Source organism: Sciurus carolinensis, chromosome 2 (assembly GCF_902686445.1).
Source record: "Sciurus carolinensis chromosome 2, mSciCar1.2, whole genome shotgun sequence".
NCBI classification, from domain to species: Eukaryota; Metazoa; Chordata; class Mammalia; order Rodentia; family Sciuridae; genus Sciurus; species Sciurus carolinensis.
In genome coordinates, this window is record NC_062214.1 from 30,794,017 (window position 1) to 30,813,493 (window position 19,477).

Consider the following 19,477-nt stretch of genomic DNA (forward strand, 5'->3'; position numbering starts at 1 on the left):
TGCCCCTGAATTCAATCCCCTGAACCAAAAAAGAAACCAAAAAAACAAAACAAAACAAAAAACCAAACCACCACCCAGAAGACTAATAACCTGGGGTCTCTATGAACCAGTTGCATATAAAAATCACATGACTTAAATAGCATGCATTCCATTTTGTGTGGGGCTTTTACCCTTTCTTCTCTTATACCTAAAGTCTTATTTATTCAATGCTTCTGTATGTTTTTACTGTACTTATTTGAAAAATAAGTGTGCTTTAGTGGTAAGATTATTAAGCATTAAAATTTGCAAAAAAGATTGTCCTTACAGTGAAATTGTATTTGATAGTTTTTTTTTGTAAAAATGTCTTTATTACATGATAATGATGGCAAATTAAGTATATTAGTGTATCTGTGTGTCACTTATTAGGCTAAACAAAAGTTGTCAAACATTCAATACACAATTAAAATGTTTTTCTATGTGGTACATACACACAATGGAATATAATTACCCAGTCATAAAGAGGAATGAAATTATGGCATTTGCCAGTAAACGGATGGAACTGTAGACTATCGGGTTAAGTGAAATAAGCCAATCCCAAAAACCCAAAGGCCAAATGTTCCTCTGATATGCAGATGCTGACTCACAATAAGTGGTGGTGGAGTGGTGCTGTTCACCAGAATAGATACAGGGAGTGGGGGGAGAAGAGGAGAGATGGAAATGGGAAAGAGAAGAATGAATCGGACATAACTTTCTTAAGTTCGTATATGAATACATGACCATGTAACTCCACATCATGTACAGCCACAAGAATGGGAAGTTATACTCCATGTATGCACAAAATGTCAAAATACATTCTACTGTCGTGTATAACTAAAAAGAATAAAAAAAATTTTTAAATTTGTTTTTCTGTTCAATAATTCAGAAGGTTAGGAATCATGAGATTTCTGAGAACCAAATGACTTGAGGGCTCTTCTGTGAAACCCTTTTTGCAGAGTAAATAATCAATACTTTTTTAACCACTTTATACTCTAACTATTTAGATTGTTTTATGAACTCCTTTCTCAGGTAATGCATACCTAAAAGTTTTAGCAAAATACCTCATTACAAATTCCTTACTGTCACTTCTTTCCTAAATCACTTATCTTCACATTTTAGCAACCAAATGACATTCTAGATAAAAATTCACTAATAATACAATGGAGTTTTATTCAGCCATAAAGAAAATCATAAAAATTCTGAAATTATGGCATTTGCAGGAAATGGGGTGGAAGTAGAGACCATAATGTTAAGCAGAATAAATCAAACTCAGATCATTAAGGGTCACATGTTTTTCGCTCATATGTGGAAACTAGAGAGGAAAAAGGAAAACAAATGTGGCCATGCATCTCCTAAAAATCAAAGGGAGATGGGTAGAGGAAAAGGTCCGAAAGGTATGGGAGGTGGTGAGGCAATGGGGAAATGCTGGGAAGTAATACTGGCTAAATTATATTTTTACATTGTATGCATACACAAATATGTAACAACAAACCCCTTTAGTATGTACAATTATAATGCACGAATAAAAAATGTGGGGGGAAAAAAGAGAAAATGACAATAAATCATCATGATTTTTGGAGATCTGAAAAAAAAGATATTCCACTAATAAGCCCCATGCCCAAAACATACATTTTCACATCACAATAAATGGAAATCACCTATTTTTGCCTATGAAATCTACTATATCTGACACTGTCAGAAAAAACAGAAACAAAGAAAAGTCAGGCTCAGTGGCACACATCTATAATTCCATCAGTTTGGGAGGATGAGGCAAGAGGATCCAGAGTTCAAAGCCAGGCTCAGCAATTTAGCAAGGCCCTAAGCAACTCAACGAGACTCTGTGTCTACCTAAAAAATATAAAAAAGGGCTGGAGATGTGGCTCAGTGGTTAAGTGACCCTGGGTTCAATCCCTGGTACCAAAAAACAAACACAAAAACAAAAGACCCCAAAACAAAGACAAAACAAAAACAGCACAGAAGAGAAGATGTATGTTCACAAGAGGAATTGTAGGAACCAAGGGAGACTCACCATCTCTTGCACCCATGAGGGCTTTCCTGTTGCTGCTACAAGGATTCCTGTATAAATTGCCTAGTTTTTAAAACTTTCATGCTCATTTCTTTCTCAGTGAATTTTTGAAATCTGTCTTATTTTAAGTCATCAGGGCACTCATTTTCTCTAGTACAGAATCTAAATTCTTTCCCAAAACTAGTTTTTGGAACCATCTCACCTTCTTTGGACCCATTTTTCTTTACCTAATCCTTCCTGTTTATATACATAAATATGAACAAATGCTATTCTTACCAAATGAACCCACTGAGGAAATTTTTATTCATTTGAGCAGATAAGTTACTCTTAAAATCAAAAAGTAGGAGCTGGGATTGAGGCTAAGTGGTCGAGCACTTGCCTAGCATGTGAGAGGCAGTGGGTTCGATCCTCAGCACCACATAAAAATAAATAAAATAAAGGAACTGTGGTTCATCTACAAATAAAAATTTTAAAAATTTTAAAAATTTAAAAAAGTAGCACAAGCATACCACACAAAAATGCACCTTCTAGAAGCATCAATGATAATAAATTTTCATTAATGACATTGTTGACACCATCATTTTAGTACCCAATTAAAAGAACAAAATAAATTGTTCAGGCAATAAGAAGATTAATGATATAGCCTTGTTCTAGTTTTCCTCAAGGAACTTACCATCTTAAGAGAAGGAAACGGCTGATTTTCAGAAAAGGAATTTTCTTCCTCAACCACAGATTCTGAAATTAAATAACAAAAATTTAGTAAATAAAATGACATTGTATCACTAAGATCTTTTACACTCTAAAAAAAAAAAAAAGAGAATGAACATGTGTTGAAATGATCACAAGATCCTTTCATGTGTAGCACTTCTGAAGTCTCCTGCATTATTATTTCTTAATGGAATTGAGTTCAGTCATTTTGCTAAGACTTCTATTTGAAATATCAAAATCAGCTCAGAAATTAGAGATTAAGATAATCTATAGATACTACTGTTTGTTATTACTGAATCCAAATGAATCATAGAGACACAGATGACATTTTTGCCGAGAAAAAAATTAAAATATTAAACTTTTCTTTAAAACAAATCCCAACTTATGTTTATTACAAAAACTAAAATAATGCAAAATTTCCCAGTTGAATAAATTAAGAGCAAAATTTACTGTCATTAAATATCTTAAGACTATGCAGTCACACTAATGCTTTGGAGATAATCTTTAAGTCATAAGCATCTCACAGTTTCTTCAAAAAGGGCATTCAAATTGTGTCAATGACACAACTGCAGACAAACTACTAAAGTACCTACCATATGTAGAACACTGTGAAAGTAGATCTCTAGAAATATGAAAATATTTTCCTACCCTTGATAGGCTTACATTCTAGAGCAAGGACATAAACACAAAAAAGGATACAATAAGCCTCAAATGAATGGTCACCTATTTAACCCTATGTGAGTAGAAAGCAAAGTGCAATTACAAAGGAACATGGCAGGCAAGGATAAGTTTTGAGGTAATGGAGGCACAGAGTGCTTAAGTAAAGTAACCTGCCCAAAGTCATAAATGATCAATGGCAGAACTGGTTCAAACTCCTGGCTCTGCAGCCAAATTCTGTACTTCATATATTTTCTCTAACTGTAACGATTAAATGTTTGAAAACATGTATAGGTACAAATATTGTGAAGAATTCTGATGGTTTAGCTAAGAAAAGTAATAAAATGGTTATTATACACAACATATATTCAGTTGAAAATTAATACATGTATGGCCATCACATCTGTAAAATTACATTCAGGTGGCCCAGTATTCTATTTGTTAAAATGACTGTGAATTGGTTTCCATATTGGTGCATACCTTGTCGATCTTTAGATTTTAATGCAGTCACGTGAGCGAGCTAGAAAATACAAACACACAAAATGCAATGAGGAAAAAAAAAATCCTAGGTTATGAAGAGATGGTTAATAAAACTAACAACTCAGGAATTTAGAAAAGAATATAAAATGTAGAATTACCAGTTTATTAGAATAAACACTAACTACTCTACTTATTTTATATGTGTTCACATACACCAAGGTCATGATCAAATGCCCAAGTAGGGAAGATGAATATAAAAAGTGGTAAGTTAGGAAACTGTTCATACTTAACTATACATGTTTAATGAGAATGGGAAAAGGAACCACATAAAACTACGTCGTACAACCAAAAATACAAAGATCCTAGAAATCAACATTTGTACAAAACCAACTATCAAATAAAAAGCCAACTGTAAAACAGAAACAGTTATAAAGAGAAGGGCTCCTGCAGAATAAAGGCATTCTAAGATTATGAATGTGAAAGGCAGGTAACGCTTATAGCATACAAAGACTTACATACAGCCTAGTTCTTTCATAAATACAAAAATCAATGACATCCACAGAAACAGAGTAGATAGATGAATCAGCATCTTCCAAATCAGAGCAGAAAACTAAAGCACACTCTTTATATATTAACTAGTCAACCATGTGGCAAGGGGAACATAACCATTTATCAGTAAGCAGAACTAAAGTGAAATGGGAATTTACATTTATGCTTCTGTTACTACCTTTAACAACTGGAGTTGGTCAAATGTTAGTTCCTTTACTGGAATTTCAAATAATTCAACTGGATCAGCATCATATTTCTAAAACAAACAAAAAGAGAGAGAGAAATGGGCCTGTTTCATTATTACTGAATGTTTACACTGGATAGGCCTATAATTTCAATTTACTGAATGATGAAACTATTAGCCCCATGCAGAAAAACCATTTTAACTTAACAAACCTCCCAGCTTTCTACTCTTTTTTTTTTTTTTTTTTTTTTTAAGGTGGTACTAGGGATCAAACCCAAGGTCTTGCACATGCTAAGCAAATGCTCTACAAATGAGCCTACCCCCAGTCCCTGGCTTTTATTTTTCAAGCAGTCCAGGAATGCCAGGACAAAAAGGCCTGCCAGGGGAAAGTCAGGACACTGAAGACACGCTGAGGACAGAAGGAGCTGTCTGTCAGTCATCATTTCCCCTGCTTCCTATCATGCTATATGCTTCATATTTGACACATAATGCATGCTACATGCCTAGGAAATCAACATGCAAATACCAGAAGGGATTAATTTCTGTTCGTAAGTTTCTAAATTTTAAAATTTAAGTTTGGTTAAAAATAGCAGCCACTCAAAGATATTGCCATAACAAAACTGCCAAATTAGCTATAAGCAATACTATTTAATAAGAACTCATTATCTATCATGATTCCCCACAGAGCGAAGATACTCTACTAGGTCTTAATGCCATATCAAATGTCACACTGTTAGAGGTACCATTATCTTTAGGAAATGAGTTCAGGTACCACCAATGAATCATCAATTCAACAATCACGCTAGAAGTCATTAAGTACATATAAATTCATTCATGTATGCTGGTACGAACCTGTGTATGCATAAAGTTTTTCTGGAAGGATACATAAGAAACTATTAAGAATAAGGGAATAAGATCAAGGAAAAGGGGAAAGGAAGATTTGTTTTTCAATGCATAATCTGAACTACAAATTTTAAGAAAAATGCTAGCTTAAAAATTAAAAATTAACCTAAAACATACATACTTCACTACTTTCCTAATTAACTCATTCAGCTTCAACATCAGAGCAAGACTGGTAAAAATAGGAGATCATTAATAACTATTGACTAAACTGACATTATTAGAGATGGTGTTCTCAGCAAAAACTACTTGCTCCATTTCTTTCTGGTTATTCTACTTCTTTCCTCATCTGAATACATGTATCTCCTTTCTTCCCTCTCTTCTCCTGATACCCACTTAACAAAAACAGAAGTGTCTTTTTTAACTACGCAATCCCCTAGAACTCTGCTTAAATCCACTAGCAGGTGGACCCAGGTGCCTTGTCATACTCTTTTATACAACATATCTGATACAGTGTTCTACATAAACTGGCCTTAACTTTAAATGAACTCAAATGAAAATGAGAACCAATATAATTTGGCACAGAGGGTAGACAGGGATTGAACCTAAGAGGTTAACCACCGAGTCACATTCTCAACTCTTCTTTATTTTGAGACAGTATCTAAGTTGCTTAGAGCCTCAGTAATTTACTGAGGCTGACTTTGAACTTGCAATCCTCCTGCCTCACCCTCCCAAGTCCCTGGGATCATGAGTGTCCACCATCACACCCAGCTGAGAACAAACAAAATTTTAAAGAAGATGCCAAATGAACCTTCCGAAGTTCCTGAGAAATCACCTGTTAATTTGTATATACTGAAATAACAATATGTTACAATGACAAATTTTTTTAAATTACATGGATTTCAAAATCTCATTCTGAACTCTCCTCATCATCATAAGGTCTCTTCTGCATTCTCCCTTTACCTACTGTACCTATGGCACACATATTACTGCTTCCCTTGCCTCTAGCCTATGTCTTCTTAAATTTCTATTACGTCAGTCACCAAAAGATTCACCTTGAAGTTTAGTTCTTAACATTTCCCTTCTCAGCTAAAAATTCTTTCATATCTTACTAGCTCTTAAGTTTATTCCTCCTTCACTGAAACCCTCTATCACTGATCTCTAAACACTTCAATTTTTTGCTATGACTCCTCTTGCTTTAACTATACCAAACTAGCCTATGAATTTGAGAAATAGCATAAAGCAGAAATACATGGAGGTTAGAAAACAAACACTGGTACAGATACCCCCTGGAATAAAAATATAAATAGAGCAATATGGAGATCCTACTTGAGGAAATCAGTATGCATCTCCTCACTCTCTTAAATTTGCTAGAGCTAGAGACAGGAACGGACTGGCAATAATTCACCAAGACAATGAATTGAATAACTGTAGTTAATAAATCACTAAAAATACAACAAATATCCTGGTTTTATACCTTTTAGCTAACAATGAGTTTAAAATAAGGAATTTCAACATACCTTCTTCATAGTCAAACAACAGGTGAGATCATGATATACCACAGGCACAAAGTCTTTTGAAAGGTGAACATCAAATTCTACAAAGGCTGCACCCTGACAGAAGGAAAACAAGAATTAGAAAACATTATCTGGTGAATAATACATTTAAAAGTACAAGAACATAAGAAACTTAATGTTCACTATAAAATGAATAGATCTATATACAAAAACATAAAACATCCACACTATTTGTTGAGCTTCTTCTAAAAAGCAGTTTATTATCTTTTGTTTCTTTCTTCTTCTTTTTCTCCCCCCCCCCCCTTCTCTATTTTGTAAAAGCATAACTTTTTCCTGGCCAAAAACAGGAGTGGGCATGAATCCATTGATCAACACCCAGGGGCATCTCAGTAACAGTGACAGCATTCATAGGTATCACCTCTGCTTCTGCTATTAGCAGACATGGAATCAAATAGGAGCCTAGAATTCAGGGTTTCCCCGTCTTGCTGCCCCTGCACACCTTAGCAACAGTTGAACCTCAAAGATGAGATGAAGAAAAGAGTAAGTCACAGAGCCCCTTTACTCTGCACCCTAGTACACTTAAACAGTATGTTTTAAAGCCTTTCTTAGAGAATGTCAACAGTGGATTAAAGAAGTTATACCTATTTCTGAACAGATAGACAAAACAATCAGGCAACAAAAATGATGCAGTGCCAAATGCCTGAATGGAGACCTAAACAAATTAGGAGGAAGACATGAATTAGCATTAAGAATATATTTTTAAATGTCAAACTTTCTGGACATAGTGAGCACCTGTGATCCCAGCTACTCTGGGGACTGACGAAAGGAAAGTGAGTCTGAAGCTCACCTGGGCAATATGGTGAGAGTCCTATCTCTCCAAAAAAAAAAAAAAAAAAAAAAAAAAAAAAAAAAAAAAAAAAAAAAAAAAAATCATTCTATCTATCCTCTGAATTAATTAAAATAAAGACTGAAAACACAAACTGACGAATAAATGTGTACATTCACCAAAAGAACAACATCTGGGATCAAAGGAAGCAAGGTTTGAGAATTCTGTAATGTTACTGACTTGTGACTAAACAGAAGTGCTATTTGATAATGGATAGATGCATTACCATTCCTAAATTTGCTCTAAGTCATGGAATGGTACCCACCTTCTGGGCACACATGGTACAACTTTCTAGTTCAAATGTGTAATTTTACATAATCATTATCCTTCTGGAAAAAATTTTACTAAGAGATAAAAACTAATCCCAAAATTCATGTGTGAAATTTAATAATAGTCCAAAACATCTTCAAAGTTACATTTTTAACATTAAAACAAGTCAACAAGCAAATAAATATTAAAATAAGACATTACCACATGTGATCCATGTGAGTTATAAGGATTTTGTCAGAATACAAAAGAAGGCTAAATGAAATCCTCTTCCCAAAACACATGGAAACCCTGAAAATTCTTTTAACAGCAGTCAACCATGTATTTACAGTTAGTTAAATAATACTTAGACTAGCTGGCTACAATGGTTTAAAACCAGTTCCAAATTATGAACAATATCCCAGAATGCTCATAAATAGGGTTTTATTTTTTTATTTTGGTTTTGGGGATTGAACTGTTGGGATTACAGTCATGCGCCACCAGCACAGCATCTAGTATTATCCATTCAACACAAAGATGTCATGAATTATAAAATGTATCATTTTATATACTACTTGGGGAGCGCAGTTAAATCGTAACTCAAGGATAAACTGTAAAACCTATTCCAATTTCAGAGAGGTTAAGATATGAAAACATGTCAGAATAGATGTTGGTTCACATAAGTGATAAACACCCAATTACTTGCTGAACAAATTTTAAGAAGGCTAAGTTTAAGTCAGGTGGAGGACACGGAAATAAGTGGAATACAAAAATAAGATCTTGCTCCATTTACCCCTAGTTTAACCTGAGAACCTGAGACTTCCTGGTCAGGCACAGAGGAAGGGGTGAAGGAGGAAATCCCAGGTTCTCAATTTAAAAATAGCAAATTGTAGTTGCAAAAAATCAGACTGGATAAAGGAAAGGAGTTAAGTAATGTAACATAATCTGGTACGCAGAGTGGGAACTTAAATACTTTTTAAAAAAAAGTGTTACATAAAATCACTAAATCCTTCTTATAAATATTATATCAAAAGTAAATACCAGCCAGGAGCAGTAGGCATGCTTGTAATCCCAGCGGCTCTGGAGGCTTAGGCAGGAGGATCATGAGTCCAAACCCAGCCTCAGCAAAAGAGAGGTGCTAAGCTACTCAGTGAGACCTTGTCTCTAAATAAAATACAAAATACAACTAGGGGTGTAGCTCAGTGGCCGAGGGCCCCCAAGTTCAACCACCATTCCCCCCACCACAAAAAAAGTAAATACCAGGGGACAAATGCAGTGGTGTACACCTGTAATCCCAGTAGTTCCAGAGCCTGAGGAACAAGAATCACAAGTTCAAAGTCAGCCTCAGCAACTTAGTAAGGTCCTAAAGCAACTCAAAGACACCGTCTCTAAAAAAATATAAAAAAGGGCTGGGGGTGTGACTCAGTGGTTAAGTGCCCCTAAATTCAATCTCTGGTCCCCTACCTGCCTCCGCCCCCCACAGAAAAGGTGAATAGCAGGGACCATGAAGAGCTCTACAGAGTCTACTGAGGTGCACACAGCCTGTGCACCACATTCTTAGGACTGAAGTCATGGCTGCCCTGACCAACTCCTGCCATATTGCTGGTTGGCTGCTTTGAGTCCCAGGGTCCAGAGAGGAGTATAGGGGAGGGAACAAAAGGACCACTGAGAACTCAGAAAAAAGGTCTTGAGCCAGCAGGCTCAGGTTCAATCCCTCTATTTATAATCTTAATTTATTAGAGGCCACCTGAAAGAAACTGCCTCTTGTATTGTTATATACATAACCCCAGTTGTACATACATTGTTCACTGTATAAAAAAAACAACCTGGTTTTGATCTTAAAAAAAAAAAAAAAAAAAAAAAAAAGAATACCTAAATAAGTACATGATGCAGATAGTAAATATTGATGCTTAGTGGAAAATTTTTTCTTTCCCCAACAACTCTAAATATAAATGCCAAGAGATAGTCTTTACTTAGAAACATGTCAGAAAGAAGGATAAATTTTCCTCCTTAACATACCAATGCAGACTGTAGGAGATCACCCTGAGTCACATTTTTCCAACTCAATAGCCCAAAATACTTTAAAGAAAGAAAGGTTACTTACATGACTAGCAGCATTTCTTAAAGAAGCTATAGTATTTTCTTGAACTTTAGCCAGCCTGAAATAGAGAAGAAACATGTTATCACAAACTACAAAAAAGAAACAAATGCAATAAAGTCAACTGTATTTTTAACAATGGAAATAGTATTTATTCTCTATTTTGAACCTAACTTTGCCATCCCCAAAATATGACTTGGGGGGAAAAAAAAAGATGATTGCAACCACTCTTGGCTAATGTGTACACTTATTCCTTAAATGCAAGCTCAAACAACTATATAAGTACTGACAAGCTGAATATAGACATATGCTACACCACAACATATACCTCTCCTGTACTATGGACTGTTTTTTCCCCCCTTGGAAACAAGTGACCAATTAAGGAAAAAAATATCCTTTTCAATGTCATGAAGAAATAAGAGACATAGAAACTTGTTCCTTGCAATAAAGCCTCTATATGAAAAATACTGGCAGATTGTGGGGGAAACACTGACATGCTAACAGGACAGACATTATGTAAACTTTATTAAAACGAACAAGAACAGAAAGGAAAACAACTTACTAAGATGGAGCCTAAGTGTGCTTCTTTCTTAAACAAGTTGATTTATTTTATAGACTTAAAAGATCATAATCATGATCACAGGTGCTAAAGCCATCCCATCATCACTTTATGTATTTATGTATGAATGTATGTATGTTATGTATTTATGGTACCAGGGATTGAACCCAGAGGTGCTTAACTACTCAGTCACAGACCCAGCCCTTTTTATTTTTTGAGACAGGGTCTCATTAAGTTGCTTAGGATCTTACTAAGTTGCTGAGACTGGCTTTGAACTTGTGATCTTCCTGCCTCAGCCCCCTGAGTAGCTGGAATTATAGGCATATGCCATGGAACCCAGCAGCATCAGTTTAAAATAAAAGGGATGGGATTAAAATTTACAGAGAAAAGTCAATGGCAATAAACTATAGCAGATAATTAAATAAAATTTAAAACTGGAAGGAACCACCGACTGTACCAGGATAAAATATGTCTGTTGAGAAGAGATGATGCATCTTTCTGATGATGTGTCTGCTGAATAAATAAATTGCTCTGAGTTTACTTAAACTTTCTTGGAATCATGGATGCTTGGAGTAGAACACTAGGGAATATACAAACCCTTCCATTTTATAGATAAAGTTAAGAAAGGGCAATGTGCCCAAATCCAGGAAGACAACACCGATGGTAAAGAGGCCAAAAGCTTTCTGCAACAAGCTTTATCTCCTGGTTTTGTATTTCTAATGCCTTTCTCATCATCAATTCAGTATAATATTAAATAGACTAACCAGAATCTTAGGAGACTAGAGTTGTTCTCTAATTTTTTGAAATAACAATCCTGATTGCCAAATTACATTTAATTCCCAGGACAATAATAAAAGCATCATCTGACCCTTTTGTGGGTTAAACCAATCTAACCTTATTGAACATGAACTACTGAATGCTAATCCTACCCAAAGATTCAACCTACTGGGCAGTTGTTGTTGAATTCCCTGCACCTCTATGTCCAACATCCAATGGTATTCTTGGCTTCCAATACTTGGAAAATGAAGATTTCATGTCACAGTTGTATCCTGGTAATGGCTTAATAATGATAAAGTCAACTTCCATAGGAAAAAAAGGAGGGACAAATATAAAAATGGTTAAAAAGTTCATTATGAGCTCAATGACATTTAAAAAGCACTTAAGCACTTAAACCAGTTTAATTAATCTCTATCAAATAGAAAATAATCAAGTAAAATTGATTCAAAGTAAAGCTTCTAGAAAATATTATAAACATGCTTAATTTCTTATTATTAGTTAATAATCTAAATTCTTATTATATTAATTAATAATAAAGTAAATTATTAATCATTGCCATTTTCAAATACTCAGTTTAAAACTAATGAAAATTCTAAGTTAACCAATTAGCTTTACTTGTCAGGACTTGCCTGTTCCTCTAAACTTACCTCTCACTTTGCCTATTGTTTTCCTGGAATTTCTGCTCATGATGGGAAGAGTAAGAATGCCAGCACTCTTCCCACTCTCTGCAATGGTGGATGATAAGAGACAGGCTGTGCCGACATGTCCAGGAAGGGCATCACCCTGAACTACATGTTCACTTAGATCTTCCTGAAAAAATGAGGTTTAGAATGTTCTGAATTCTTAAATGTTTTTAATTCATGATCACAGAACTCCCTTAAAATCAACTGAGAGTCTACAGAGGACTGATGAGAAAGAAATAATCAAATTTATATTCAGGTAATTTAGATAGCTTATTCTAAATGATATATTTTCTTATAAAATACAAGTAAGATTTTATTAATCATAAGTCTGCTGATTTGCACTTCTGATGTAACATGTATTAGGTGAATTTAAAGCACTGTCTGAAAATCTCTAAGAACTTTTACACTGAAATAACAAGATATACTTGTAGTGAATTTTAATGTAAATTATATTCTCTACAAACATGTCCACATGTATGGCCTACAGGAAGTGTCCATTTTGAGATTATAATTGGTATTTTATCAGCCTCATCTGTGAAAAAAAACAGTTCTTTCCAAAAATGCCAATCAAATGGAAACTAAGTTAGGTATTTAAGAGCTTTGTTTTGTTTTGGGGTGGGGGGAGGGACTGAACCCAGGGCACTGAACCACATCACCAGTCCTTTTATTTATTTTGAGACAGGATCTTGCTAAGATGCTTAGAGCCTCACTAAGTTGCTGAGGTTGGCCTTGAACTTGCAATCTTCCTACCTCAACCTTCTGAATACTAAGATTACAGTCACGTGCCACAGTACCTACTACAATGTTCAAGAGATTATTAAAAAGTAAGTGCCAGTCAGGCGTGATGGTGCATGCCTATAATCTCAGTGGCTCTGGAGGCCAAGATAGAAGGTTAGTAAATTCAAGGTCAACTACAGCAATTTAGTGAGGCCCTAAGTAACTTAGAGAGGCCCTGTCTCAAAATAAAAAACAAAATGCACTGGGGATATAGCTCAGTGGTAAAGTGCTCCTGGGTTAAATCCCAGTACCAAAACAGAACCCCCCCCCACCACAAAACAAAACAAACAAAAAACCACACATATAATGTGCTTAGGCAAAAAGGAAACGTTCAATCAAAACTTCATACTGTATTTTAAAAATAAAGTCCTACATATTTATTGTTTAAGTTAGATCCAATAGTTTTTTTTTTTAAATATAGCCCTAGAGGAAATACTTTAAATTCCATATAATGCAAAATAGCCAAAAAATCCTTCACAAAGGATGTCTAGGTAGAATGAGACAGACATTATCCTACATACATGTATGAAAAAAAATTTTTTTAAATACTTATAACTGTCAAAAAAAGATAATGAAAAATAAATAAAAGTAAAAAAACCTAAAAAGTTAAAAAAAAAGATTTTAAAGATATCATCAAATCGAACAATTCAAAGACTATTATAGGAATTTTAATTATGTGTAATTAGTTTTTTTACTCAGCAGGTTTAAATCCCCAAATTCTTTTGTTCCAAGAAACTGTGGCTAGGTACTACTGCTAATCAGGCATGTTCCCCATTCTGAAAGATTTAAGTTCTAATGAGAATAGTGACGGCAAAGGAGCCAGAGGCTAAGAATACTAGTATACTTCATGGTTGGGCCAGGCACACTATAATAAGGACATTAGGGGAGATACTAGGAATTATTTGTGGGACCATCTGAACAGCCAGTGAGCTAAGAAGTTCTAGTATTAACACAAGTAGCATTGGAAAGTTGGCAGCACTGTTTCTGCGTAACTGGCACAACCTTTATAACTAGATTTATTACATATTTATAACACTGAGTAAAATCACAGGCAGTCCAATGTCACAACAAATCTTCAAAATAAAACACCTCAGTGAAAGACAGATTTTTACCATGAAGAGGACTCCATCATGCTAGTTACATCAGATTGCTCACCAAGAGGTACACAGCCTGCCTGGCCCTCTACTTATCTTTGAAGGCTCCTTTTGATATTTAGGTTAATAGGCATGTACAACAAAACATCCAGTCTTGATTTAAAACATCAATTCTGCAATTTTCTTAACAGTACTTGAATTTGCTGCCTCCAAGTTTTTTAAACTTGCTAAAATTTATAGAGGAGCCAATACCTAAAGAGTTATGAATCATGGCTTTACACAAACCAATAAGCTCATGCCTGCATTCTTTGCCAACCCCTTCCCTAAAACTACTCACCTCAAAAAAATCAAAGATCAGTTCCAGGTTATCTGGTTCCATTGTTTGTATGCTATACTCTGTCCAACGATCAGGCTGTAAGCCATAACCACACTCTGGCTGTGAATGCCTACACTTGAACTCATTATCACTTATCAAGGATATCTCCAAGGTATTGGACATTTTGTGAAGAACAGTGGGAGATACCCTATCATCATCATCTTCCTCCGGACCCTCTAGTGTAAGCTTTACCCTGAAAAATAGGAAATAATAATGAAATGCACAAGTGGCACAGAAGAAAACCTTATAGAAATGTTACTTAAATGTAAAGTTCTTCAAACATGCTCAAACAAAAATATCACATTAAGATTACACATAGGTTAAGGCATTAGATGTGGTTTATCTACAAATATTTCTACAAGGTATTAAAATGAGATAAATGGTCATTATGCCGCCTACTAAGGTTGTTTTAATTCATTGGTTTTTTGTTTTAAAAGAGGTATTTACTATTATCTCAATTATAATTTGACATTTCAATTTCTTAGCCTTCAAATAACAGTAAGAACCCCTTTTGGAGAGGTCTTATAAGTGTATATATAACAAGCACAAAACTGGACCATATTCTGTTAGTGTATATTAAAAGACTCTTAGAACTGGAGGTTTAAACTGAAAATATATCCCTTTCCTCTACCACAATACAGTGAAAGTCCAGGTACCTTATAAAAAGTACATGACTAAAGAAAAATATTAAACATATATATTATGTATGTATATTTTATGTATGTATATATACACACGTATATATACATACACACACATAACGTATGTATGGATGTTTCCTATGTGAATATATTTTTTTTTTCAAATTTCTTTTTTTTTTTACTTCTAAATAAAAACCACACTTTGTGCTGAACAATGGAATATAAAAGAATTAGACGTGCAAGGATTTTAGACATCTACTATTTGGGGAAAAAAATTACAAAATACACAAAACTTTACAGCAATAGATAATAAACACTTAAATATTAGGAGGTCAGTACTTATTAATTTAATAGAAGGAGTTAAGATGTCAACAACTCTTTTCCATTTCATAAGAGACTTTAGCTATTAGAGATGGGGCAGTTTGGGAGGGTTGGACAGGGGAGGGTGTTAAAGACAAGTCAAAATCAAATGTTTCATTTTTCATTCTGATGTTAAAGTTTATGATGAACAATCACACTGAAACTAATACTGTGCACCCTGCTTTCTGTCTCATTTGGTGCAGGATTTAGAGAGAATGTATTTGTTTACATGCTTTTTTAATGAAGGAAACAAACAATCCAAGACAGCCTCTCATTGGGCTCAGAGTAATGAAAACAAATACCAGTTACCCAAGCCATAAGGGCCTCAAAGACTGGTCTACCTCAAATGAAAAGCAATGACTTGCACAAAATATTTGTAATACCAAAAGTAAACTCAAATGTGGAATATTTCTTCTACCAACTAAATCATATATAAACAACTTGATTATTATTAATGTATGGTGCAAAGTTATTATATAGAGTAAGAGGTAAACTACAAAAATTTTTCATTTGAAATTTAAATGAGATCTGACTTGAATGCAAAGAATTATATATTATAATTAATTATATTAGTGTGGCCCACTCTGACCTCTCTCCCCCTAATCAATACTGAGGTTTTTGTCTAACAGTCACATAATTCTGAGGTTTTCCTGAGGGATCAGTCATACAGATTTTTCCATTAATAATACTGTCTGTAATCTAAACTAGTATTTCAATAACTCAAAACAAAAATCATCATATTTCCAGAAACCAAACTCTCTTGGGAATGATTCTGGATAATTGATTCTACTGGTAAACCTGAAAGAACAAACATTTTCCACTGGGGTACATGAACAAACTTACAAATGGACAGAAATGAGCAGGCAAGACAGCTACTATAAAAAAAACTTTAAAAAATGAACTGGAATATATGAAAGAATTTTTAGTTCATTTTATTTATGTTAAAGGTTTTCTTCAAATAGCTCTTTAAATGTTATACTCTGTCATAAAGAGACACCACCATTGCTTTCCATTTATTGGAGTAGTCAATAAATAAGAAACGTGTGGGCCAGGCATGGTGGTGCATGCCTATAATCCCACCATCTTGGGAGGCTAAGGCAAGATCATTGCAAGTTCAAAGACAGCTTCAACAACTTAGTGAGACCTTGTCTCAAAATACAGAAATATAAAAGGGGCTGATAATGTGGCTCAGTTGTTGAGTGTCCCCTCTCCCTGGTACAGAAAAAGAAATTTGTCTTTAAAACTTGGGGATAATAAGGTGCATGTTCACTCTTTTATTTATAAATGTATAAACTGGTCAGTATAGAGGCACACACATGTAATCCCAGTGACTCAGGAGGCTGAGGCAGGAGGATAGTTAAGTTTCAGTTTACCCTCCACAACTTACTGAGACCCTATCTCTAAAATACAAAAAGGGCTGGGGACATAGCTCAGTAATATGTCCCTGAGTAGTAGAGTACCCCTGCATTCAATTCCTAGTAGCACACACAAAAAATAAAATACCCAAGCTTTTACCAAGTTTTTAAAATACTGACATTCTCACAGATAAATCGAGCACTAATATGAATTTGGGGAAAAAGATCATTGGAACGAACAATAATTTCTAGCCATGCACAATTATTTCAACAGGAATTAAGACATTTAATAGGTAGACTCCAACTAAGTACATTTCAGTTTAATGTAAGCCTAAGCAACTCAATAATATATACAAAGCGATTTCTACATAAACAAGAATGACATTAAGACTCAGTATTCATTTGTATTCCAAATCAGATCCCCATATATTTATTATTATTTTTTGTGCTGGGGACTGACTGATCCCAAGGGAGCTTTACCACTGACCTATATCCCCAGTCCTTTTTATTTTGAAAGAGGGTCTCATTAAATTGCTGAGGCTGGCCTCAAACTTGCAATCCTATTCCTACCTTAGTCCCCCAATCTCCATCACTGAGACTGCAGATATGTGCCACCATGACTGGCTATTAATTGCTTAACTGCGTCCAAGGAAAAAATAAAAGTACTAATAACCTAACCAACCAAGGCTTTACCTCATATTTCTATCATCATTTCAATGTCTTACTCTATTAATCAGTTCACAACTGTAACACAATTTAAAATAACATGTAAGCAAAATATTCAAATGTGTATAGATAACAACTTAAAGAATTTTTGAGGTACAATGGATCTTGTAGATTGACCGTGTGATTCAATTACTTCAGTTTTTCAGAAGCAAAGACCTAGAAAAGCTAAAGTAAGGGGACAAGATACACACACCCCAAACCCTCTACTATATCAGTGTAGCCAACACAAAGGGCTATGAAGTGCCGCTCACACTTTTCCTTGTCTGTGATTGGGATATGTAAGTACTATAATATTTATACAGTTTACAATAAAACATTTAAGGACTTACAGACTCAAAATGATTATGAATTTTATTATAAAAATAAACAGCTTCAGTTACTGAAAATGAAACTTTCAACATAGTCCTGACATCCTGTTCAGAAAAAGCTGTGCTACATATCAAGCTATGTTATATATTTCAATCCCACAAAGTCACAAAAATTCATATGTAGGACTCCCTGGGCCCTAAAGAAGCCAGCTCACTCAGAGATATGTACAATGATATCACAGGAAAATGAAGTTACCGTTTAACCATTTACACAAAATTTTATATCTATAAAACTGATACAAGTTTACAAAAAAAAAAAAAAAAAATCTACCCAGGATACTACACAGGCACAGGCTTGTGATCCCAGCAACTCAGGATGCTGAGACAAGAGGATCCAGGTTTTAGGCTAGTCTCAGCAACTTACTGAGTTCCTATCTCAAAATAAACAAAATTTTTAAAGCGGTGGGGGTGAGTTGGGGATGTTTCTCAGTGGTTGGTGCCTCTAGGTGTTTGATCTCCAGTACAAAAAAACAAAAACTCTGAAACTGCTACCTTACTTCATGGAAATGTTTTCATTTTCAAGTCACAGTAAAGTTTAAATCTCTGAACGGTATTTCCAATAATCATTTTTTTTCTATTATGCCATTCCCTCCTCAGCACAAAATCATTTATATGCATTTTAAAACCAATTATTACTACACTAGGAAATATTAAATGATACAAACTACAAAAATACTAAGCTTAGAAACAACCGATCTTTAAAAAAATAACTTTTCTGGTTCCAAATTTAGAGATTTAATACTCATATGAGTGTTGGGATCAGGTTTGTGGTGATGCACACATTTAACCAATAATCTAGGAGGCTGAGGTAGGACATACCAAGTTCACAGACAGCCTGGGCAACTTAACTTAGCATGACCATCTCAAAATAAAATATAAAAAGGGCTCAGTGATAGACCACCCTTTATCTCCAGTACCACAGCGGGGAAAAAGGATCAATATATGTAACAGTACAGAATTCTATGGTTATTAGAAAATATGACAATATCTTTAAGTGTGTATATTTTATTCTCTTAAAGTCTAAAACCAATGGGTTCAAAATCTACAGTATTAATTAAAAAAAAAAAAAAATCACATGGCCTAAGTAATAAAAAGTGCATAGTCATACCTAAATCTAGACTTTTTAAATTTTTTCTTGGTTATTGAGACTGGAGGTTTTTCAGAATAATGCAAACGTAATCTTATTTCAGTCTGACACGTCAGCCACCCAGAATCCAGAGTTTCAACACCATCTGTCATAGTAAATAGGAAGAATAATAATTATTTTAATGCTCATTCAAATTTACATTTTAATACACTGAGATTATAAAATACTGGACTTTTCCCACTCCATCCCCAAAGCAAATATACAAGTAGCCTTAAATCTATCATTAAAAAAGAACTTTTATATGAATGGGAAAAATTTAAATGACTATTAACAAGTATCTGTGCTTTAACAATTTAAGTAAATTAAACTGTTTTTATCAAATCAATTATTGAAATAATCCATATCTATATTGAAAGAAAACATGTTCCAAGATAGTTTCTAACTTAGCAAATGTTCCATTGGGGATTA

The 19,477-nt window shown here is 34.4% G+C and overlaps 1 protein-coding gene across 8 annotated transcripts in view; it reads right to left on the reverse strand.

The window, feature by feature from the left end:
• Gpcpd1 (glycerophosphocholine phosphodiesterase 1) overlaps nt 1–19,477 on the reverse strand; it is a 58,027-nt gene that overhangs the window by 13,262 nt on the left and 25,288 nt on the right. For 6 of the 8 annotated variants that reach the window (XM_047538473.1, XM_047538470.1, XM_047538472.1 and 3 more), the window contains 10 exons: nt 19,031–19,154; nt 14,434–14,665; nt 12,190–12,352; nt 11,712–11,844; nt 10,213–10,267; nt 6,980–7,072; nt 5,472–5,492; nt 4,614–4,691; nt 3,887–3,926; nt 2,715–2,776 (listed from right to left, as the gene is read on the reverse strand). In XM_047538473.1, coding sequence (XP_047394429.1) covers nt 2,715–2,776; nt 3,887–3,926; nt 4,614–4,691; nt 5,472–5,492; nt 6,980–7,072; nt 10,213–10,267; nt 11,712–11,844; nt 12,190–12,352; nt 14,434–14,665; nt 19,031–19,154 — 1,001 coding nt within the window. The remainder of the gene's footprint in view (nt 1–2,714; nt 2,777–3,886; nt 3,927–4,613; nt 4,692–5,471; nt 5,493–6,979; nt 7,073–10,212; nt 10,268–11,711; nt 11,845–12,189; nt 12,353–14,433; nt 14,666–19,030; nt 19,155–19,477) is intronic. The other 2 variants (XM_047538474.1, XM_047538471.1) reach the window with 1 other exon arrangement.